The sequence below is a fragment of the Ambystoma mexicanum genome, chromosome 12 (assembly GCF_040938575.1).
Source record: "Ambystoma mexicanum isolate Mex_15411 chromosome 12, UKY_AmexF1_1, whole genome shotgun sequence".
In the NCBI taxonomy this organism is placed as follows: Eukaryota; Metazoa; Chordata; class Amphibia; order Caudata; family Ambystomatidae; genus Ambystoma; species Ambystoma mexicanum.
This window is the reverse complement of record NC_090936.1, coordinates 629,356,960-629,382,737: the sequence shown is the minus strand read 5'-3', so window position 1 is coordinate 629,382,737 and position 25,778 is coordinate 629,356,960. Positions and strand designations below refer to the sequence as shown.

General features: G+C 46.7%; 1 protein-coding gene across 1 annotated transcript in view; it reads left to right on the top strand.

Annotated features, from left to right (window-relative positions):
- Positions 1 to 25,778, top strand: part of AASS (aminoadipate-semialdehyde synthase) — a 950,357-nt gene that overhangs the window by 512,818 nt on the left and 411,761 nt on the right. Inside the window, exon 13 of the mRNA XM_069629092.1 lies at positions 2,843 to 2,910. Coding sequence (XP_069485193.1) covers positions 2,843 to 2,910 — 68 coding nt within the window. The remainder of the gene's footprint in view (positions 1 to 2,842; positions 2,911 to 25,778) is intronic.

The following is a 25,778-nucleotide window of genomic DNA, read 5'->3' as shown; positions in this document are numbered from 1 at the left end:
CAAAGAGCTGCTTCTAAATCTATGCTTGAAGCGCCGGCCGAGGCAAGAGCCTATGGCTGGGTCCCGCCCTATCTGTCGTGCTTCCCGGACCAGTGGTCTCGTGCCTCCTATTTGCAGTTTAGGCTGAATGCCATGCCAACCAAGGAACGCCTTTGCTACTGGTCCCAATCTACGGACCTGGACCTCACGTGTCGGTTCTGCTCCACCAACAAGGAAACACTTAAACATTTGATTTTAGTATGTCCCGAGTTGGAGAGCGAAAGAAATAACATCTTTAGCCCAATAACAACGAACTTTCAATTCCTAACTCGAGACGACTGGTGGAGAGCCCTGTTCGATGGGTCAAACAGAGTGGTGTTGTACGCATTAGTTTCTTTTCTTCGAGTCGTAAAAGACCACTTATACGCCGTCCCCCGGTGGGGCAACCCGCTGGGACATCCTGAGGTCTGTATTGGAGGCTGCTGTTAACAGTAAAAGTCCGGGGTAATAGCGGATGATTTGTGAGCTTTCATTAATTTGGATTGTATGTTAATTTTTCTCTTTTTAAAGGTTTGTATTAAAACCATTAAAAAAAAAAAAAAAAAAAAAGTAGAAAAGGTAAAAAGTTAATTTCGTTTTTCAGTTAAATAAATTCAGTCACTTCTCCATTAGGTCAAATATTTTCGAATAAATCACTTACATCCAACTCTCCATGTCTCCTCTGCCTTCCCTGGCCCTCGGCACTTCTCTGGCCTCTCACTTCATTTCTAAAACTGAGAACATCTTGTCCTTACTCCTGCTCACTCATGCCTCCCTTGGCCCCCCTCTCCCCTCCTCTTTTTCTCCCATAAAACCTGATGAGGTTTCTAGAAAGGTCTGCTCTATGAAAGTCTCATCCAAACAGGTGCTCCCCTGCTCCTCCATAACCATCAAGGACAGCATTGTCTCCCTTGCTCCAGTCTTGGCTGATTTTCTGCACATCACTCCTTTGCCAATTGTTCCTTCCCCACGCTCCTCAAGCACTCCCCTGCACCCTCTCCTCAAAAAGCCTTCAGCCATCCCTTCCTGTTCGGCAAACTACTGTCCTATCTCCATTACCCCCTTCCTCAGTAGTACTCTTGGAGAAGCTGGCCATCTCCCAGCTTATCCACCTCACTGAATCTGTTGGTTTCCTCCACGGCCACCAATTTGGCATCGGAGCTGCCAGAGGCTTGGAAACTGCTCTCCTGAACACCTGTGAAGACTTGCTCTCTAAGACTGGTTGACCTCCTTCCTCAGGTTCAACTGGGCCCTTTTCTTTCCACTATCTCACTCTCCACCTGTGGTGTCCCTCAGGGCTATGTCCTCTGCCCTTGGCTTTTGAACATCTACATGGCGCCTCTAGCCCATTTGATCTCCACCTTCTCTCCTAACTTGGTGTTATGTGAATGACACACAGCTCTCCTTCAAGCTTCCCTCCTCTTCCTCATCCTGTTCCCCTCTCATTCCTGACTGCCTGTCTGCTGTTCAGGCATGGTGCACTGCAAACAATCTCTGCCTTAATGCCAGTAAGGCAGAGATCTGTCTCATTGGGACTCATGCTCCCTCTTTCCCTCCCACGCTCCAGCTGCTCTCCATGGGCCCCGTCCCCTCACCCTCCGGTGAGGCAAAAAACCTTGCTGTCATCTTCGACTCCTCTCTCTACTTCTCTCCTCACATCAGACCTTGCCAAGAAGGCCCACTTTCTGCTTCACCTCCTCAGAGGCATTCTCCCTTTCCTCACCTTCCCCCAGAAACTCAGTCTCCCGAGCTCTGGTCCTCTCCAGGCTGGACTACTGCAACAGCCTCTTCCTTGGTCTGCATAAACCCTCCCTTCGCCACCTTCAACTAATCCAGAACAGGACTGCAAGACTTATCCTTGGCATCAAGCCCAGAGACTGCATCTCCCTAGCCCTAAAATCTCTCCACTGGCTCCAGGTTGCTGCGAGGATCAAGTTCAAGACCCTCTATCATCCATAAGGCTTTCTGGGGCCTGGGACCCCGCATCAACCCTGTCTCCCTAAATACCTTCCCGCTAGAGCCGTCTAGCTCTAACCTTCTGCAGTTCAGATGCTTTTGAAAGCAGAGTGGGGTAGATCTCTCTCCTCTGCGGGTGCCTCCCTCAGAATGGCCTCCCTACCTCTCCCAGACTTGAGCTGGATCTCCTTAAGTTCTGTCCTTTTCTCTTCTTCCTGCCTTCTCCACCTCTTCTGCTAATGTCTTGTTCCGCCTCTTGACTGGCTGCCTGGTTCCTTCAGAGTCTTACAGGGTTCCAGGCCCCCCTTGTCCAGTCTACCCCTGTACTTGTGCCTGGACCCCCCTCAACCCGCACTTGCCATTCTGGGCCCCACCTCCTGCACTAACCTGGCTGGGCCTGCACCCTTGTAGTCCTTCAGCCCCTTCCTCGCACTTGGCTACTGGACCTTCCCTCCCCTGAGCTTGTTGCTTTCTCCTGGCTGTGTCCACCTGGCCTCCCACGGGACTCGCTTTTTCTCATGCCGCTTGCGCCCTGACCGGCACTCCCCCCTCTCCCACAGCACTTGCACGATCTGAATGTCACAAGGCCTAGTAGGATGGTTTTTGTTCCTCCCTGTTCCCCCACCCTATTGTCTTGTTGCGCCTCGAAACACATGCGAGAGAGAGTGAGAGCAGAGAGAGTGAGAGCGAGCGAGAGAGCGAGCGAGCGAGAGAGATGTAATGAGACTCGCAGGAGGGGCGCTTTGGGGGTTTGGTCACACAAATACATATGGCTTACTGTTTTTGTATGCAAACTAAATGAGAGCTAATGCAAAAATTCAGATTTAAACATGCAATGGTGATTGTTTTCTCTTTTGTTAAATCCTAGGCAGTGATTGCGTCAAATGGTTCTCTAACTCCCAAATACAGATACATTCAGAAGCTGAGGGAGAGCAGGTAATGGCCGCTATCAAACAGACTTTCTTTTTGACTGTTTTGTTACCATACATTTTGTTCAGATTGTTTCCATTATCAAGAACTGTTCCTCCTTATCGATGCTTTTTAAAGAACATTCATTCAAATGAGAAAACATTTAATGCAGTATAAAGTTAGGTAGACAAATTATCTAATGAAAGGACTTGGTGTCGCTAATTAACTATTCAAATCTATGCATTAGTGTCATTAGGTTCTCCTGTTAAAAATCCTGCATGTGCATGCACCCGCCTGCATGCTCCCGCATCCTGCATGCAGGCAATGTTACTTAGCCCGAATCTCGGCCCTTTTGATGTGTACCGTGGATAGTAACCTTGCGATCATTACTGCATACAGTAACACTATAGGATGCAAAAAAGGCTTCTAGTTGTTGCTTAAACACAACCTAGTTGCAAAACTACTGGTATGGAATTTAGAGCGGGGAAGGTGGCATTCAATCTTCCCTTTCCACAGTCCTGGCATGGTCATTTGATACTAGCCGTTTGCGTGACATTTTGTTATTGGCAGACTTTGCTGTCATTTAGCTCTTTTTAAGCTCCACAGGGAGTATCTCCTGAACGCTTTAAAGACTGGTTTTGCACTCTTTGCCACACTTCATTGATTTGTGGCTCGCTAATGGCTGCAGAAGTGGATCACAGTGTTTTATTTATTAGGTTTTGTAACATCTCGGGCGATTTTCACCTGGGGAAGGGCACGCAGCCAATCAGATGGCTGGAAAGGCAGGTGGAAACTGCCAGCGTTTATTTTATTTGTAATTTTTTTAACAGTAGATCGTGCTCGCGCATGGACCCACCTTCAGGCAAAAATAATAAGTAAGTTGTGCCATGGATGGAGCATTGGGGTGTGCATAGCGGTCACCCCTTCTCTAGGGCATAAAAGGCTGGTAATGGCTCGGAGTGCAGGCGGAGGCCCTTGCTACACTCTGGCCTACCTTGTCTTGGGTTAGCAGTGGAGTACCAGCCCCGTACAAACCCCGATGTGGGGATGTTGCTATAGTAATAAATATAATTTCTCAGTTGAGTGGAAAGGGAAATCTGTATCTGTAAGGCAACAGTTTTGGCTAGAATAGCTTTGCAATAACATTGTGGGCTCTGTGGTATTGTTAATTGAGCAATATAACCCGAACAGGGGGTCATTACCAAACTGGTAATGCCCCGGGACATCATGTTACAAGACTGAGCAAAGTGAGGGCTTTAAAGTAAACCTTGGGGCATTACTATACCGGTAATCCCCCCACCCCTGCAAGGGTAATACTGCTATTAGTACCCCGGCACGTTGTACCGTGTTACTAATAGTTTATTTTTCTCGAGTTGAGAAATGGCGTGCTAACTGTTTCTCAACTGAGAAAAATCTACAAAAAAAAGATGGCTACTGTTATATCCGCCCTACGTCCCGCAGCGCGGTGACGTAGGGCAGCTTAATAAAAGCCCCGCCCCCTCGAGTGGGAGGCAGTTCCGGGCAAAGCGAAACCAGCGTGTGTGTGTGTGTTCTTTCAGCGCTCCTGCCCAGGCCGCGCTCCAGCCCGCGCGGCCTCCTGGACCGGAGCCAGCCCCTTCGTGCTGGGCCTCCGGAGAACACAACAGCTACCATGGATCGAGGAGAAGGGAAAAACTTCAAGTCCCTTCTCCTTTTCCATGGCGGCCGTTCTCCTGTCAGAGATGGGCCTGGATGTCGGCGAGGGACAAGGAAGCTCAAGGAAGGTCAGGTGGAGCGGGGCGGGAATGGGTATGTGGGTTGGTGGTGGGGGTTAGGGGGAAAGGGGAAGGGAACACTGGGGCGATCACACTTACCTGATTTCCAGTGAGGGAAGATGACGTCCTGCTCTGAGGAGGATTGGAGCGGGGGTCTGTACCATGTGGTATAGAACCCCTTCTGGGCCTCCTCATTGGCTAGGAGGCCGCCACGTCCCCCTCGCCGGGTACTAATAATAGGTGATAGTGAATTATTAAAGTTTGCACTTTACCATACTTTATGAAGTTTTATTCTTGGTCTTTTTTGACAATATTTACACTGTTGGACAAACAAACATTAAAAAGTATAACAACAATGATGTTGTATATTTAAAAGGTGCAATATGCATATATGTAATACAGAGTTTAACCCCCCCCCCCCCGACAAGCTGCACACAGGAAAGACACAATCCCAATCTTCTCTATAAAATCCTTAAATTACGTGGCTTCAGGCAATGCCATAAACCAACACATTTCACCCATCTGTGGAAGGTACCGTGAGCTAAAATGTGGCTGCGGACTCTAGAGTGGGTACCATCCCAGAGAACAGGCCATTTTGCCGTGTTTGTTCCCATAGAGGGGCGCCCATGACACATTTTTGATGGTGCAAATGAATACATAATTACCAACTTCTGACCCTGCCCCACCGTATTATCGCAAGGGTGAGAGACGATACGCACTGAGGCAGCCCTAACTCCCCATGAGCCTACGGGATTGTATTAAACACGTTTAAACAGTAAAAGCACATGCATCTGCCATAGAGAATTAGTTAGACTGTGCAACGCTAGTATGGATCTAAACAAAGTGTAGTATGCACAAGTAATGTGCTGGAAGTAGCATAGAATTGGGGCAGGTTCCAGCATACCGAGAGAGGGACTCACTACACTGTTAGGGAAGACATAATTACAGGGAGATAAGGGAGCAGTATACACGGACAGGGAAATCAACGTATGGCAGATGTACATGGCGAATGTAACGTGAACAGATGCAAATCTAGGACGCCGATATGGAGGTGAGAAGTGCAGAAGTACAGCCATTTTCCTAGCACAGAGGTCACAGCAGGCCCAGGAGTTAGAAAGGGCCTGTGAGGGGTCAGAAATGCGAGACATACAAGTAGTTATTTTATTAAATAATAAGGGTGAGAAAAACGCCTCGCTTTCCTTAAACTAACAAGGATTTCCTTGTCTATCAAACTAAGACTAAAGGAAAACACTCTAATATCAAAGGTTATCTGTCCATCTCGCTTATACATACAACAAAATTATACAGGTATCATATGGGCGTTTCAAATCAACAAACTAACAGTTATGTGCAAACATACACTTAGTAGACCTGTATCCATGTAACCAAGGTCAGATCGCCTTCACCTGGAGTAATTCAGGATTTTTAAAACCAAAGTTTGAACCAAGAAAGTTATTTTCAAGAGTCAAGTTCTGCTTTCAATACAACACAAAGGTTCATTTTACTCCATAAGTATTTCAATTGGCTTTCTTTTGATTGGTCTTGTTACTGAATAGAATCTATCAGTTTTCACAATAATTATAAAAGTAGCACAAGCTCTTGCTTGATAACCAAAAATAACTTTTGTCTTCACACCTTCAGTCAATATTCAATATAATTTCTCTTAGTTGGAGGATAACTACTTTCCCATTTCTTCCTTATAAACAATAAAGATTTGTCAGGAAGTATTTACCACAGTTCACCATAAATTAATATCAGATTTGACACCTGCTTTCCAACACTACCTTCCACCACCCTGTAGTACTGTAATTGTCTTCTTCCTGGTCCACTAACCTGCCAGGACTAACCTCTAATAGCCCCTTTTTTGGTATGCTCGCCAACATGATAAAACTCCTACCACTAATAAAAGTACTTTGTGATGAGTTTCACTTCAAGCTTTAGAAAAGTGTTCCCTTTCAGTAATCACATTGCGATTCACAGCTTCTTCCATAAGGATACAATACACATTGACTACTGGTCTTGCCACCGCTTCCCGCTGCACGATCTCTGCAACTCGGATTCCCGATTCTAACAACTCTCTCTGGTAGGCGACTCGCAGGAAACACAGCGGCAGCTCCGGCATAGTATTGCTCTTGCTTCTGCTGCTCCCACTTCTAATGGCCTGCACCTGAAGGGGCCTTAAATAGGCTAAAGTTCGGCTCCGGTGTGGGTCATTAGAACAGCTAGACTGCATACTACGGTTCTGCACCTCTGAGTCCCTCTTCCTGGTCCCAGTACCATAGCTCTCAACCATTTGTGTCGCAAAGGCGGGTGTAATCACCCGATTTTGGTTTTGGCGGGTGAGATGCCCACTGGAATGAATGGGCTTGCAGGAGGCTTGGCGGGTGAGTCAGCCCTTTACAAGGCGGGTGACACCCGCCAAAAGCGTGTGAGTTGAGAGCTATGCAGTACCTGGAACACTATGGGACTACAAGTCCCTAGTTTTCTGATTATTTCACTCTGTAGGTTTTAACAAATGTACCTTTGGCAGGGTTTTCAATGGAATGAATGATTGGGTTTTTGTTTTATAATTCCAACCTAAGAATAACAAGTTTTAATCTCACACACAGATGAGCGTAACAGCAAAGAACTCTTCTCCTAAGAACGTTCTACTGAAAAGTAGTACCAGCAGAATCTTATAAGGGAAAACATCATGATAGATGATGCAATACATACAGTAAAAACCCATTCAGCTGGTTGGTGTGTGCTTATACATGGTCCGCCTGCTCCATGAGAGATGCCAGGTCATTGGCTCCAGTCCAGTCTGTCCGCCTTCCATCACGTGGGTGCTGCAGTGATCATCTTCTCACACTGCAGGTCAAAGAACAAATTAACTATACTCCTAACAGAATGCGACTTTATCACTATAATGTGCACCTGGAAGGCCTTAAGACTGGCATGAAGGAGGTTCTGGGGCACTCTCACCTTCACAACCACATTTCACTCGCTCCCTTCATCGCCATCAGGCTCCAAAGTCTCTGCCCCCGTTTTGAACTAGAATTCATCCCTCCCAGGACCTTGCAATACAAATCGCACGATTGTCGCTCAACGATGTGCCCGGTCTGTCCTCTTTGAACAATTCAGGACTTGTTACTTTGGGGTTGGTGGTCAAAGGCACCTTGTGCCATGGAATTCAGCGATCTTAAGGTTTAGTCAGTTATATGGGCTATAACTCGTGGTCGCATGGGGATGGGCCAGGTCATGCTTTGGCTAGTGTGAGATAACATGCACACCAGGCGCTGGTCTGTGATCACAGCCTTGTAGGGCAGATTCCTCTTCAGTAAAAAACACATCTTTGCAACACTGTTAGAACAATGAATAGGCGTTCTGGTAAAGGGGGTGTGGGCTGTCCTCATGGGAGCTCGGGCATGGCTGGAGATTTCCATTGTCTCGCAATTTGGGCCTAGTGCATGCAATGCTGCATTTGCTGTGAAGACCTTCCCTTCTACCAATGATTACTTATATCTATGCAAAATAGCAATGCTGCTCGCGCCCTGCGCTACACTATGTGGGTTGATTATATTGAAGTTGGGTAATTTGTATTCGGAGGTGGACCTTTCCCTGGCCCGTCATAATGCTATGAATGCATCTTGCCTCACTCTAAAGCGCTTGGGGCAAAGGGGCAGTGTTGCCCCTTCCCAACATTGCCCCCTTTCATTACTTCTACAGTAACACACTATGTGAGACCTCTGCGCTCCCGCTCCCTCCTCATATGGCTGAGTTCCCTTTATTGGCACCCAGGCCATACACACTGACTGCAAACTCCCCCCCCACGTGCATACTCTTAAGGTGAGCAAGTCATAGAGATGCATCACCCTCCCTCGCCAGGTCCACCCAAACCTCTATAATTTTCTAGATCAGGGGGTGGGGAAATGATTTCTCCCCCCCGCCCCACCTTGCTGCCCTTCCATTTTCCCTCCACGGACATCCAAAGACACATTCAGAATGTTGGCGAGGGACCTTGTGCAACATTGCCATTATGCGCGGCACCCAACATCTGCTGTTTCTTACTGGGAAAAGGAGGAGGAGGAGGAGGCCTGCCATGAGTGGCTGCCCTCTTCTACATCGCAGCAGCCTGCATCGGAGCTGGCGGGTGAGCAGGTTATAAAGTTTTGCCTTTCTGGTAAGCCTTTCTTTCTCCCTCCACCTTGCTTCCCTTCCTTTTTCCATCCAGACTCTCACAGACACATCTAGAATGCCTGCGAGGGACCTTGTGCAACATTGCGGCTGTGCACTGCACCCGACATCAGCTGTTTCTTTTCCTGGGCTGAAGGAGGAGGCGGAGGCCTGCCATGAGTGGCTGCCCTCCTCTACATCACAACAATCTGCATTGGAGCCGGCAGGCGATTGCCGGCTCCTCGACGGGACTCATCTAAGGGCCATGGCTCTCCCTATCTGGCTCTGTCCGGGCCTGGAAGGCCATGGGCCCTCTATCTTTAGTACGGCCTGGCCGCTCCAATCTGTCTTGTGGCGCACCTCGATACTCCCTCCTTTCCCATCTATGTGCTTCTAAGGTAAGAGCAACAATGTTTGTTATCTCGATGAACAGTCTTGCAATGCCTTAGACTGGCTTCTACCCCCACCCCGATCTACTGCTGTGCATGCACTGTTGACTCTTTCTCAACTCCAGTAATACAGCGCTCCCTTAGCTTGTAGCATGTTCCTGGTGCGCTACCCACTGCCACCCCTCCCCACCCCACCCCCTCTTCTTTGGCCACTGTACTCCCACGGAGGCTGTCCACCCGACCCCCCCCCCACCTCCCTCTTTCCCTGATGCCCTGCACCCCCTCCCTGGCTTGAACTTTGTGCTCCGTACTTCCTGTACCTTCCCACTGCAAACATGTGCCCGTACTGTCATCCGACCTTGGTCTGGATATCCCGACTGCAATCTCGAACTCTGGTGTATTTTTGTACCATTACAAGGCCCTCTTTGCACTGCATTGTGTGCCCTCTGGGATTTTCAAACTCTGGTGTTTTGTATCCTTCCACTTTGTACTGTATTGTTTGCCCTCTGGGATACTCAAACCTAGGTGTGTTTTATCCTTTCATCATTGCACTCTCCACCTTGTACCGCATTGTTTGCCTTCGCTGTCTTTTTCCTATCTCGCTTTCCTCCCCCTCTCTCCTCACCTTATGTCACAACACTTGCATTGTCTGAAACGCTTTCAGGCCTATTATGACAGCGCTGTGAGCCACAACGGGCCCAACTGAATGCCAAACTAAACAAATCACTGTCCTGTACTCCTCCCTCCTTCATGCAAACAGGCAGGCCATGGACAGCTGTGATGTGCGATAATAATGCGTTCTCCAAATGAGCAGCAGGAATCTCCAAATTCTTTACAAACCCCTCCTTCAATTGCTGATAATTCTCAATTCACGCAACTCAACCTTGATCACATGGAACCCGTTCTCTATCGTTTGCAAGCTAGACCAGCTTCCATCTCACGATGTGCAACCATTTGGCATTTGCTGCGGCTTGCACTCCCGACAAATATAAAGATGCAAAAAAGGATTCTACTGAGTTGAAGAGCCTGTATTCTTCTGTTATTTCAGCAAGCAATGCAGAAGACACTTTGGATATGCAATTCAATATTTTCGTCCTTTTTATTTGTTGAAACTGTCCTTTTCCTGGCAGGCTGTGGAGCTCTTGTGTGGGCAACAGGCCTTTATATTCATTTTCGAATGTGGGGAGACTAGTTGGCCCCTCAGCTGTCATGATTCCTGCCCCTCATGTCCCCAGCCCTCCAAGATGTCAGCCTGGAGCCAGGCCACGATCACCTACATGGCCCGTAAGGGCCTCTCCATCCCTCCAAAGACCCACTTGGAGTCAGACTTGGCACTTGTGGCACCAGACTCACTCACTCCCATAGGATAACATTGGGGATTGGACTTGTAGTGCATTGATGGGGACAAGATGGATGCCCCACATATTTCGGTTCCCAGAGCTGCATGTGCGGTACAGTCTTTTGGGTGTGGTTCAGCCCAGAGGCACCTGGAATACCCAGAGACTATTTAAACCACACCCAGGCTGAGAAACATGCTTTGCGTTTTCTGCACCTGCAGCGTGACACTCGCCGTGTTCGGATCGGTCTCCAGTAGGCCTGCATCTTTCTTCTGCGCTCAGCTCCTGCAAGAACACTGTTAGGAACAGCCTTACCTTGCAGCGCTTCTGCCCATCATTCATCGCTCCTTCTGTTCAGCGGGCATCTTCGGCGGTGTCATTCCCATCCGGCACGCCGCTTCCTAAGGAAAAGGGAAAAGGACAGAAAAAAGGCATTAGTAAGCATTCTGCAAATCTTCGCTTATTTTTAAATACTGTACGAGCTTCAAACGCTTACCTGAATCCCAGCCGCTCTCGGGAACTCTGTCTCCGGAACTTCTCATCCATTTGCAAGAGGGAAAATACACTCCAGGTTAGGGTGGAAACATCTAGAGGCGCCGCATACCGCGCTTACCCACTGCATTTCGTTCTTCATAACCGGCATCCACACTGAAAACGTCGCGGCACCTAAAAGAGACAGAAAAATAACTCTGTTCAAATACGAAAGGGGTGCATCGCGCTCTCACTCACCTTCAGTGCTACTCATCTCAGCAGCACGCCGCCATCTCTGGACACCGGCCATCATCTAAGGAAGGAAGTTGGAGAACTATTCAAAAGACTCATTATACTTACCTGTCGGACTCTTGCCAGTGAATTAACTAGGCAGCAACAAGCCCGCACCAATTAACGCACCTCTGCGCTGAAGGCAGGACGGAGAGCACACTATCCAAGAAAACCAGGTGAGCTGTGGATGAAAGGGAGGGTTGGACCCCGGGGAAGAAGGGGTTCAAGCACACAGAGACAATAGGGAGATAAACTCTACCAATTCTGTGTTCAGGCCCAGTCTCCAGCCGAATAGCCTCCAGGGAAGGGTTAGAGGTCGTAAGAGGGCAAAACAGGCTGAGTGACGTCCCCGTGGATACCAGGTGAGTGTTACACGGCAGGCAGTGTTCCTCCTTCAGGTGTTCTTCTGGGATTACTAATAGAGCTGTGTGCAGTGTGGCCAGCAAACAGCCCCTCCATGCCATGATGGTGGCAGGTGCAATGTGGCCAGCAAACAGCCCCTCCATGATGGTGGTAGGTGCAAGTAAGATTGTTGGCCACAGACCCAGTAGTAATCCATCATTTCAGCTGTTACCTTCTTCATGTCTGTGAGCAGGAGAGTCTTATTGCAACGTTCGTTTGAGCCGACAAAGACTTTACAGTTGCTGAAGAAACAGTCTATATTCTTCTTCCTTGTGCACTCACACTAGCTTTTCAATTGTTGCAATCCATGTCCGCTTTGTGATATGCTCTGTCCAGATTTGTGCATATAAATTGTCAATTCGTGCTATCCTTTATTGGCTATATGTTACCAGTCCGTCTGCCGAACCAAGGTAGTGTGGCATCCTGACAGTTGTTATTGACATGTTTACGCCCTTTCACCATCAGATAGGGTAGCTCCAGGCACTTGATGTTTCTTGAATCGCGGCTACACTGTAGAGGTTCTGGACCCACCATTTGCAGTTGCACACTGTGCCTGGAACGTTCCTTTTATTCTGCATAGCGCAAGATGCACTAGGCATTGTGCCTCTATAATTGGGACTGCTTGCGGTATTAACGCATTGGGAGCCCCTGACGTATGCGGAATGAGTGAACACACATAACCTCTTCCATTCCATTCATGGTTTTTCATCCCACAATAGTCATATCTGAATACCATGAGTTGGTAAACTCGGGATGATGGATAGCCTCAATCACATCCAAACCCAGATCTTGATACGTATAATACTTTCTTCATACTTCTCTTTTTATTATTCTATACACACACTCGCAGGATGCCAGCTTTAACAATGCTATCAAAAATATCATATTGTTTTGAATTGTTAGACAATCTCCTATTTACTGAAAACAACCTTTTCACGGTATCCCTTATTGTCATGTTGTACCTGTTACAATCATCACTAATTATTAATAGCATTCACACTATTACTAATACTTGTAACTCTGCTAATAATATTGATATGTACTGCCCGTTTGGATAATATATAATCCCATTCCCCCCGTTTCTATGACCTCCCCCTATAACCACCTTCCCAATAGTACCATCAATGTCACACAGACTTGTGATCATGGTCAACCCACAATAATAAACATAGGTCCATATTTTCTTATTCCTGCATCTACACCTCGGGTCCCTACTTAACAAATTATGTACATTAGTCACGCCCACTTTCTTCTCTCCTGAAATGAAAGCACAGATACACAAAGCGATGAAAAGTAGAGACGTACAAGACATACTTTTTACACAGAGAGGGAGAGGATCAGAGAGGGAGAGGAGAGAGAAAGAGAAGGAAAGAAAGAGAGAAATAGTTCCTGAAAAAAGAAAGCTATGGTGCTAGCAGCTGATCTTCAGCCCGCCAATGGAGTGTGTCACCGCACACGTATCACGTCTGGACAGGCCAGTTAGGTAGATGGGGTACAGGTATTGCTGGCCCTCCTTTTTATGGTAATTGGTGTGCCAATTTACTATCTGGAGGTGCCCTACGGATGTCGGAGTGGTGGACCCAATAGCGCAAGCCCTTTACTTTTACTGCGAGGGGAGGGTTGTTCCACCTGCACACAAAATTACAAACATATATGAAATTACCAAGCAGCAGCGGTTGTGTGGTTATGTGCTCGTGATCTGTCACTGTCGTGGTTGCTACGTCCGGTGTCTGTCGTCTCAATCCTGGGAGGTGCAACCTGTCGCTAGACACATTTGATTGCCCTAGTTAGTGTGCCAAATAATCTTAGCACTCCTCAACTAGGACCGCTGTGTGCATCTGAAGCTCTTCTTACAAGGGATATAGGGATGTACATACGCTGCCAGTGACCACTTCATGAGGTGACAGATGGTGTTCTTTGCTGGGCTGTGTATGTAAACTGAAGATGGCCAGGGGCAAACAGTGCACCCAGTACTACTTTAACGTGGTACACAGTTTGGACAATTTCCTTTTGAGGAGCCCATTGATCCTCTTCATAACACTGTTGGCCTGTGGGTGGTAAATTGAACACGTCCGGTGCTTAATGCGAAGTAGTGCCATGACATGCCGGAACAGTGCATTGAAAAAATGTGTGCGGTTGTCTGACCTTAAAACCTCGCACACACCCCACTGAGGGAAAACCTCATGTACCAAACCTCTGGCACCACATTTGGCATCTGGATGTGCGCATGGCCCCGTCTTCACCTACCTTGAGAAAGGGCAAACCACTAATATGAGCTACCTAAAGCCATTACACCGCTCACCCATGTCAGTGTACTCTGTGTAGTTCACCTACCTGCCCAGTAGAGCGGGGCAAGTTGCCGTAACATCCATTGTGTCATCCATGTACTGAAACTTTGACATGTGGTGCAATGTATGACAATTTCTGTGATACTCTCCTGAATATTTGGTATAAACCAATCTTCCTGTATATCTGCTATTTCAGACTGTGAGATGAGTAGTTAACTGTTCAAATGCCACTACTAGCAGCTCCTGGGGCATTACTGTCTTCCCAGAGCTCTCTTGTCTCCATAACCAATCTGTTGACGATTGCTTGCAACCCCTTCATAGCCATAATTCTTTCCCCCTCCTTGGTGCTCTTCCTTGTAACTCAATAATCTGCAAGATGGGCAATGCTGTATAAGGTATTGAATGTTCGCTTATTGGTAGGGTGGTCACAAAGTATTCAGCTGGTATTTGGATTGGCAGATATGCCGCCATTTCGGCTGCTGCCTTGGCAGCTGCGGTCCCCCTTTATATTTCATCTGTCCCGCGAGTGTGGGCGGCAGACTTGACGACCACCACAACAGATGGCTGGGATAATGCTTCTATCAGTATTTCTAGCAGTGCTGCATGCCGCACCAGGGATCCATCTCTGCCCTCCGAAACCCACTCCTCTTCCAGCAGGATAGACCGGCGTGTACCGTTGTTGTGACATATACCGAATCTGAATATATTGTGACATCGCACCACTGAGATGCTCTCAAAGCTTCAATAAGCACTATGAGTTCCGCCGCCTGTGCAGAATAATGCATGGGCAATCTTTTCATGAGCACTGTCTTGTACTCCCCTTCCTCAAGTCGTGCCACTGCTGCCCCTGTATGCCCACCCTCCTGGTCAATTGTGGAGGACGGTCAATGAAAAGTATCTCACCCTCTGACAATGCGCAGTCCCTTTCTTTGGGGATGTCGTCCTCCCCCTTGTATGTGGCACAGTCGTGCAGTAGGCATGTCTGTTAGGAAGGTTGCAGGGTTCACAGTTTTGCATCTAATCACATGAATATGCGGTTTAGAAATTATAATCTCATATGCAGAAGATCTTTGGGCAGTCAGAGTAGATTTGGACCTTTCTAGAATGGCAAATGAGTGTTCCACATACAATGTAACTGAGCACCGATTACAATTGTAGAACTTTTCTCTATTGCAAAAGCCGCAGCTGCTAAAGCTTGTTCGCACACAAACTGCCATTGCATCACTGCATCCAGAGTCCTGCTATAATAGGCCAATGGTTTATGGCCCATCGTGCTCTTCTGTGTCAGTACCACTGTCATGAGCTGGCCATCTGAAAGAGAATAACTAAAATTCCTGCATGTAGTGTGGGGTGGGCAGTACGGGTGCCGAACTAATGACTTCTTTCAAATCGTCAAACTGTTTGATGTCTGCGGTCCACTGTAACTTATGGTCCTTTGTTTTTTGTGGTTCCCTAAGGGCTTGCAGAAGTGGTCTCGTGTATGCCACGTAATCTAAGATCCATGCCCTACAATAGTTGCACAGGCCCAGAAACTTCATTTCTTTAACTGAGGCGGGTCTGGTAGCAGTGCTTACTGACGCTGCCCTATCTGGTAATATCCTTTTACTAATATGAACTCTCCCAGATAGAAAACCTCCTGTTGGCAGTATTGCAACTTAGCCTTGTCAACCTTGTACCCCTTATAGGCCAGCAATTGTAAGAGTGCAATAGAATCCCTTTGGCAGTGCTGTTCACTATCACTGCACACTAACAGATAGTCTATGTACTGAATAATCGTGTTAGGCACCTGGATAGTCCTTAAATCAGCATGCAGTATTCAGTTGAATATGCTCGGGCTCTCTCAGTGCCCCTAAGGTAACCTAGTATGTTCGAACCGCATCTGGCCCTTTGTAAATGCGGTGAGGTACCTCGACTCAAGATGGAGTGGAATCGAGAAGAATGCATTTTCCAAGTCCACTACAGTGAAGTGTGTGGCTTCTTTGGGGATGCTGCATACAATTGTCACAGGATTTGGGATGACTGGAAATTTTCTATACCACATCATTGAGGGGGTGTAAGTCCTGGATCGTTCTCAAATTGCCCCCTGTTGATTTCTTGACACAGTATATTGCTCTGTTACACGGAGACGTTTCACGGCACAATGATCCCCTGGTCCAGTAGGGCCTGTATTGTCTTTCTAATACCCTCCTCCGCCCTCCATTGATAATGGATATTGTTTTAGCCTGGGCAGCACCGCACCTGGCTTCAGTGTTATATGCACAGGGGTCACGTCTTTCAGTACTCCTACATCGTTTGGATTTGTAGTCCACAACTGCGAAGACACCTGTTGTAAGTCTTCGTCAAGCAATAGAAGTGGGGTTAATACTGCCATCAGGGGGCACTGCAACATTTGGTACTGTATCATTACGTCACAGGGGATACAAATCTCTAATATTCTCTTCCCATCTTTGTCATTGTTCTCAAGAGAATCGACAAATGTCACTTCCTTTAGCTGCACTGTTGGATCTATACAGAGCACTGTGTGCCACTCACACCCGTCCCTGTTAATTCCTAACATGACAACCCTCTTGTTGGAGACCAACAATCCCTGTAAATCCAGTGACAATATTGTTCCTGCCACCACCTCAGGTGACACACCTGGACGTAAGATGAAATCTGTGGGCACTCGCCAACACTGTTTTGCAATCTGAGGCACTGCCTCCACAAGCACATTAATACCATAAGTGAACATGTTTGGGTCCACGGGAGTACCGCAGACCACCACCTCCCCTGTCATTCTGTTTATTATCAACATCGCTCTTACAGGGCATATCCCAGGCATGGAGCAAACTATACCATGATCTGTAAATTATATTGTCATGTTTAATTTGCTGAGCAGGTCCCTGCCCAGTAAATTAACAGGGGAACTTTCAGAATATAGCCAGGGTACCCGTACTACCTTCCCTCTTACCTTTACATCCAGCTCATCAGTGTATGGAACCTTGGAAATAGCCCCAGAGAATCCCTGCATGTCAAGATATTTTCCTGATGAGGGAACATTTCCCTCCATGATACATGATTTAGTTGCACTTCAGTCCACCATAAATATGAGTTGTTGGTTTCTTTTTCCACCCCCACCAAAGTTTCCTCTTCAGGGTGGATGGTCATTGACAAGACCGGACATGTGAGTGCTCTCTGTGGGCTGTCCTAATCAGGAATCCCGGGATTGAGAAGGGGTTACGCCATCACTGCTGCTCTTCCAAAGGGAGCAGTAGCCCCACTCGGTACCCTGCTCACCGGGGCAGCACTGCGCTGCTGCTGCTGTGGCAGATGCCGCACTTGCATGTCAGCTGCTTGAGGCTGCTGATTATGTTTGGTGTTGCCCCTGCGGATACCCTTTGTTCTGATATCCTTGACCCTGTTGTGGATACCCTAGTCCGTGGGGCCCTTGGCCTTGCTGCTGTGACCCATAATTATACCCCATTGCAGACCTGCTCCTGCATTCCCTTGCAAAATGCCCCCACCTTAAACAATTCCAACATTGTGATGGTCCAAACCCACCCCCTCTGGATTCAAAACCTCCCCCTCTTGCTCCTCGGAATCCCCCTGTTCCTCGCTGCAGTCCACCTTGTACATGTAGTCTATTGGTGTTCCTCCCCCCTCTTACTGACCCCGCAGAGTCCCACCAACGTTCCGCGCATGCTTCTGCTTGCTTGTGACAAAAAATAAAATCAACCCCCACCTTTTTCTGTCCCCCTTCCTTGCACACACCCACCACAAAACCATCCAATGCCACACCACACCGTGACACACACAATTACCGCCCCTCCTAGGGCCTGTTCTTTAGCCAATGGAACACAAATACAATACACTAAAATAACAAGCTAAAATAACAACCACTACTTCCAGGTCTACTCCTTATGTGAGACTACTTTTATTTCCATATTATTCCTTTAATAATATATTTTATTGTGGTACCACCTTCCCTCCTCTTCTGAGGGTGGGATCCCCGCCTTACCTTTGCCTTACCTTTGTAATGCCTTACCAAAATAATCTCTTCAAAGTACAAACACCAACAAGAAATAACACAAACCTCACCCACGTCACATCAATGACCTTGCTCTCCACGTGCTCACATCTCTTCCACTTCCCCATGCATTTGTCCCCTACTTGTTATCGCTTACAAGAGTCTACTCACATGTGTGTACTCACCCAAATGTCTCCGTCACGCGGTTCCAACACTGGCCTGCACTCTCCTCGGACCGCGCCCCGCTTCAAAGAGCAGAGAGGACTTGTCTTAAAATGGCTCCTGCTAGACCAATCGGAACACATGTTTTTTTCGGGACCAGTCACTGTAGGTGGGCTTGGCTCCTTCTGGAGAAGCGTGCTGGAAGCCTCTGCAAATACGGGGGCGCCGAGATCACGTCGGGGACACCAATTGAAGGAAAGTCCCAGAAGGGCCCAAGTCGATCTTGTAAGGATAACAAGTTTTAATCTCACACACAGATGAGAGCAACAGGAAAGAACTCTGCTGCTAAGAACGTTCTGCCGAAAAGTAGTACAAGCAAATCTTATAAAGGAAAACATTTTCATAGATGACGCAATACTTGGTGAAAACGTGCGTGGCTGGTTTGTGTGCGTTTATACATGATCCGCCTGCTCCATAAGAGATGCCAGGTCACTGATTCCAGCCCAGTCCTTCCGTCTTCCATCACGTGGGTGCTGCGATGATCTTCTCACATCGAAGGTCAAAGAACAAATTAACTATACTCCTAGCATAATGCTACTTTATCACTATACTGTGCACCTGAAGGCCTTAAGACTGGCACAAAGGAGGTTCTGGCACGCTCTTACCTTCACTCACACAATTCAATCACTCCCTTCTGTGCCATCCGGCTCCATGGTCTCCACCCTCGTTTTGAACTATAATGTATCCCTCCCAGCACATCGCAATACAAATCAGACAGTTGTCACGCAACTATGTGCCCTGACCATCCTCTTTGAACATTTCAGGACATGTTACTTTGGGGCTGATGGTCAAAGGGCACCTGTTGCCATGGAATTCAGGGATCTTAAGGTTTAGTCAGTTATATTGGCTATAATTCGTGATCACCTGGGGATGAGCCTGCTCATGCTTTGTGCAGTGTGAGATAACATGCACACCCGGTGCCGGTCTGTGATCACGGCCTTGTAGGGCACATTCGTCTTGAGTAAAAAACACATCTTTGCAACACTGTTAGAACAATGAATAGGCGTTGTGGCGGTTCAGGGTGTGGCCTGCCCTCATGGTAGCTCTGGCATGGCTGGAGATTTTCGTCATCTCGCAACTTGGGCATAGTGCATTCGACACGGAGGCCTTCCCTTCTAACTTTGATTACTAATATCTAGGCAAAATAGCAATGCCTGCAGAGGCTAGGAGTTTTGCAGATGGTCAAGGATTCTTCGTCATCACCCCTGGACAGCAATGCAGCTTGTGGAGAGTGGAATAACATGCATCTAAGAAGAGAGGTCGGCAGGTACCCCCGTAGGCCGCCCCTGCTCAGCTCGGAGGATGGTGCAGGCAGATAGAGGAGTGTTGACAGCGAAGTCCCTCAGCGGATCCGTGGATTTAAGGATAAATTGTGCACAACAAAACTGAGAATTTAGTTTTTGTATATTGTTGGTTTGTGTATTAATAATTTGTGAGATATGATTTGTGACATATTTGAAAGATATAGAAAGAGTGAAAACTTCTGACAAGGGTCGGGAAAGACAGTGCAGTAAGCCTCTTTAGGCGTAGAGAAATAGAGAAGGATCCCTCGCATATAATGGGAAGACAGCTGTATTTTGATTTATGTTAATGATTATTGGCGCCATTTTATTTTGTCGTGGTACAACATAGGAAATTGGGTGCTTTTTAAGGAGATAGAAGAGTGAATTTGTGTTAACAAGAAAATGTGGTTTAGCTTGTGAGCAGCGGTTTTGGTGCCACTCAGGAGAAGGGATTTTGTGTCATAGGGACATAGTTTGGAGAGATCTGTGAGTTTGTTAATATTGAGGAAAAAACATTTAGGAGAAGGGTAGGAAAAAGGAGAGGGAGAAAGGTGAGCGAGTGTTGAAGCATTGTTTATTATTGGTAGGTTGTGTTTTATATTATGGCAGACAACCCCAATATCCATTTGTGTAAGTCACTTGCCAGAGACAAGGACAAGATCCTCAAATACCATGTTCAGCGGGTTAAAGATACATCCGGCAAAATGTTTATTGCATAGCCTCAAGTTGCTGCAACACATGTGCACAGATTTGGATGCCAAACATAAGGGAAAACAATTAAAGAACAGATTAAGCATGCTCCAGCTGTGGGACATGTTTGAGGAGTTGATGGAACCAAACAAGAAAGAATGGATGCTTAACCGGCATGACGAAGGGCGTAAACCTTTCACGGCTCCTCCGGCCAGCGTCCCTCCTCGACTGTGCAGGCACTATACCCACTGAAGGCTGCTGCAGGGTACACCAACCCTAGGTATTCACCCCCAGGAGATATAGTGATGATTACAACATAAGGGGAGAAGAAGTGACCAAGAAAAGACCATTGTCAATATGACATGTGGCACAGTTTGCAAGCAAAGCTAACGGAAGCTGAGAAGGAAAGGCAGAGAGCGAGAGGTGTGCAGGGAGAAAAGGATGAGGCAGCAATTGTGTCAGATGAATAGGTCACATAATACTCGATGGAAAGGGTATTGAGAAGTCTAAAGAGAAGAGAAGGTGTTGGAAGAGAATGAAGAAAGACAAAGAGGATGAAAAACGACAGGGGGAAGAGAGAGAAAGGAAACAAAGGGGAGAAAAAGGGAGACCACAGGAAGAGAGAGTAAGAGAGGGAGAAAAAAGACAAGAGAAAGAGACAAGGAGATTGACGACATTAACAGCCACACACTGTCTGGTAGAGAAGAAGACCGATATAAGGAATAGTGACAGCCTAGACAGGAGCAGTAAAGGTAACACCAAATAAGAGAGGGTCTGGAGAGGTCTCCACAAAGTGTGGCCAGAGATATAGTAGAGGAGATAATGTGTGGGACGTATCTGAGAGAGTCCCTTAGACTAGAAGATGAAGAGAGGGATGAGGATGAAGAGGAGGTAATAGAATGGGATGGTGATGATGAGAGCGGGGAAAAGGAAGCTGCACAGGCTTAATCTACCAGCACACATATGGGGAGAGATAGATTAGACCGTGTTAGGAGAACCGGCGCAAAGACCAGAGCCTTGTAGAAATACATGGTTTCCGGAGAAGCGCCCAATAAGTGCAGAAGAGAGAACACCCTATTTACTGGGCTGTAAAAAAGTTTGCATGACAAACACCAAAGAATACAAAGGGTGTGGCTGCACCCGCACACAGGGCTGGACTGACACAATTCCCTTTATTACAGAAAGGTAGAGGACTAGCACAATACATACTTTTGCAACAGACCGATAACAATAATTTAATTTGTAAATTACTGTTGCCTACCGCGGGTGCACGGAAGTGGATTTATGAGTGAGGAAGAGAAACGGCAGGCACGACGTTGGCGGTAGGAGACATGAAAAGCTTGTTTGCTGCTATATTGATCGAACAAACCGACATTTGGAAACGGACAGGGTACCCTGGGGTGACAGCCCAAAATACGAGAAATGAAAGGGCACTTTTTTTTTTTGTTCTTTTTTTTTTTTAACAATTCTCGACCAGACGTTTGGAGGGCACTCCGACTACCATTTCCAGACACATAAGACAGAAGTGAGATAATGACACGACAAATGGGGCCAGATGAGGACCCAGCTGCTTACATACAAGACATTTAAGAGAAGTTGCTTGTAGAAACGAGAAAAGCGTGGCACAAACATATAACAAATTTGATCACATCTTATGTCTGGGACTCCCAAAAAAGTACAAAGCCAGTTAAAGAAAATTGTGGGGTTTGAGGCACAACCATGGACTGAGATACAATTGAACATTGTTCATCATTGTCAATTAAAACAAGAGAAAGACAGAAAGAAGTTTGAGGAAAGAAAGATGGAGAAAGCAAAACTGGTACAAAAGAAATTGTCAAAATTGGCAGTAGAAGGAGCAGTATTAACCCATTTTTGGGAGAACATCCATGTGGAGGAAGCACAATAAATGCAGCAAGGTTTGAATGGAAATTCTGCGGGGAAAATAATATAATTATCCTGGGGAGGGGGTTTGCACCGAGAGAGGGGGGGGTTTGAATTCCATGCACCACAGATGGGAGCGTTTAATGGAGGACAGCCAAGATTTGGGGGATTTGGAGCATAGTACTGGACATTTGGAAATGTAGGACACATTACACAGGTTTGTAGAAGCAGGGGAGGACGGCAACAAAATTGGCAGCAGTTTGGCCAAAGAGGGGGATCTGCATATCCACCACCATATAGCACTATACAGCAAGGTTACAATGCCCAAGATTATGCACAGATCAACCAACCCAGGCAGAGGCGCAGAACAATACAGCAAACATAGCAGGCAGTACAGCTGCAAATAAAGCCATCACAACAGGCAGTACAGTCTCCGATTCAGGAAGCACACCCACAACCACAAGTACCACAGAATACAGTCGCACAATGGGACCCAAACATATTGCCACAAGCACCATCAGCACTTAGAATAGGAGAGGTGATAGTAATGGGAGGGTATCCCTTTACTGGAACAGGATTGAACATGTTTCCACAATAGGGTTTTATGTGTTGAAATCGTGGCAAAAATGGGCGTTTACACATAAAATCATGGCAAAAAGGCTGTGGTTTTGCCGAAGCAATCCATGTAAAGGATGCAGGGGACACCCCTGCAACCCACAGACCGATTATACCATTTAAGGGGAGCGGGGGACACCCCTGCAACCTCAGCTCCCCTTAAATGTTATAACGGGGTACACCTTTACCAGGTCAAACCACAGCATTTTAGCAGCAATTTCTTTGCACAGGCGACATTTTTGCTGCGATTTGTTTACTGCATACCCACAATAGGACAGCCCACAGAACAACTAGATGTGTCCAATTCTATCAATTACCCTAGACATACGAGAGGAACTGAGGGTGGGGGTGACCATAGGTGACGGTACTTTTTCCTTCTTGGTTGACATTGGGGCGACGAGATCCTGTGTTAGAGAGGGAAAGTTCTCAGTGTCGGGAATATCAATGGACACACAAGGATTTTCTGCAGCATAACAGTAAATTGCCCATAACAATAGGGGAACATGAAATGGCTATGTCATTACTATATTCTCGGAAAACACTGGTTAACCTATTCGGGAAGAGACTTCATGAGCAAGCAAAACAGACAATTTCTCTTACTGAAGAGGTAATCATTTGTTCAACACTAGGCATTAATTATATGAATGCTTGTGAATTGAAGCTACAAAGAGGGATGCCGCTAAACCAGAGGTATTCCTTTATGGAGTACAAGTGCTATTGCCATGGCTTCCACGAATAAAGGACAAATTGTTGAGATTACCCACAGACGTTTTGTTCAGACCCGAGGTACGCACAGATGTAGTGGAACGGCAGATTATTAAAATTGAACTAGAAGCGGCAATATTGAGAGAGTGCAGAGTGATATTGCACAGAGCTGATGACGAAGGAGTGACATGGCACACAGTAATAGCGCTTGAATCAGCACACATACTTACTGACTTTACTGATGAACTGTTTGAGGGTGACAATTTAGACGATGAGTTGATTTTTAATATCTGTATCAGTTGCAAGTAGAGTGCAGAGAGGTTCCCAAACTAATATCATTGGTGAGGAAAGTACCATCATGTTTGCAGGAAGATTTGACAAAAGTGCAAAGTTCATTGTGGACCAACAGTCCCTATGATGTCTGCCTACGAAAAGGTTAGGAGCAGTCAAAATAAAACTGAAGAAGGGTGGCATTTTACATCAAGTAAAACGGTATCTCATGTTAAAAGAAGCTGGTGACGGTATTTATGAAACTGTTACCGCCCTGGCACGAAGTCAAAGGAGCCGAGAACGATACACCCGCAAAGACTGGCAGAGAGGAGAGGAACAGAGAAGCCCAATCCCTGAGTGTGTGCTGAGCCCCGTAAGGTTCCCCTGCATGGGAAAAGCCGGTGAGAACAGTAGAGGTGTGAGGCCGCCAGGGCAACACTTTGAAAGAAGGGAAAACTCTCAATATGAAAGTGTAACATTAAGTGAGCAGAATTGGAGATATTTGAAATCCATACAGAACGTGACGAATAACACCATTTGTGAAATAGATACAAAGTGGAAGTGAATGCCTTGGGAGGAAGGGAGAAATTCCCAAGTATAGTGGCTTGAAAGGCAAATAAGGGTAACAAGTATTGTGACATCAGATTGTAAAGGTATCAGAATCCTAAAAAGGAAGAATCCAATACCAAGAACCCAGGAGAAGGGGGGGCTCATAATTTGGAAAAAGTCATAAAATAAATGGGTTTGTGAACCCGCAAGAATATAAGAGACCTACAAGTAAAGACCCAAGTGTGAGAAACTACTTCAAGGAAAAGTGTTGTGAAGCTGATAATTACAGGAGATAAGGCACAACATTAAATAGAAAGCCACTGGGAAGAAGGCAAGAACATTGCTTATGCTGTAGACTTGAAGCTCGTTGATAATGTGACTCTGGGAATGGGGAATCTGGAGCATTCATCCATAAAAGAACTGCCACTGAATGCCACACTGTGTCCAGTAGATTTCTGATTTCCATTGGCACAGGTATGTTCGCTTTCGCTGTCATCTGGCATGCCTTGCAAACTTCCACTAAGGATTGGACCATTTCATTGATGCCAGGTAACGGTATCAGGTAATAATATCGCCATATAGATGGTCGCCGTAAATATCGCCGGGAAAATGTTGTGGCAATATTATTTAGGTGACCATATATATGGGGACAGGGGCAAAAAAAAAGATTTAAAAAAAAAAAAAATAAAACAATTGGAGGTTGCGGGGGTGTCCCCTGCATGTTCCATGCAATAATGTCGCCACAAAAAAACGGCAATTTTTCAGCGATATTTTTGCATGGCGAGATTTTTGTGGCGACATTATTACATGGAACCCAGGTAACCAGACATGATGGTTTAGTAGCTGTTTGGTAATTACCATTCCCTGGTGGTAGTTCTTTGCAGCAGCAGAGACAGTAAGTTCAGTGTGAACAGTTGCCAAACTGTTCAGATCTCATTTGTGCAACCCCCCCCGCAGTCCCTCAATGTAGTGTTCATAGCCTCGCCAATGATCGTCTTTGGTTAATGCAATTGCGACCTGTATGGTCGGATCATCCCTGGACGCTGTCGACACATCCTTCACTTAAATGACAAGTGGTAGAATGTGCTCCGCAAGGTAACTGATGTATGCCTCAGTCACTACGCTGTCTTCCGAGGTTGCTTGGGCTGCTGGATTTCTTGACATATAATCTGCCGAATTGTGTTCTTTCCCTGGTCGATCTATGATGGCAAAGACATACTCCTGCTGCCTCATTCCCCACCTTTTTATGTGAGGAGGCATGTGTGTGCGAGGGTTTCCAAACGAAGAGAGAAGCGCCTGATGGTCCGTGACTAGTGTGAAGCGCTTTCCGATGAGAAAGGAGTGGAAGTGTGTGCATGCCCACACTGCTCCAAGGCTTTTTTTCTGGCTGTAAATAAACTATTATTGTTTTGGACAGTGCCCTGCTGGCATATGCCACTATGCATGTGTCCTGTGCTGCTTCTGGAGTGAATTGGGCTAGGATGGCATAAGCCCCACTGGGCTGGCATTCACACTAACCTCTGTGTGTGTGTTTGGATCAAAGTAGGCTAGGTGACTAGCATTAGCTAGGCTTAATTTGATGGCTTC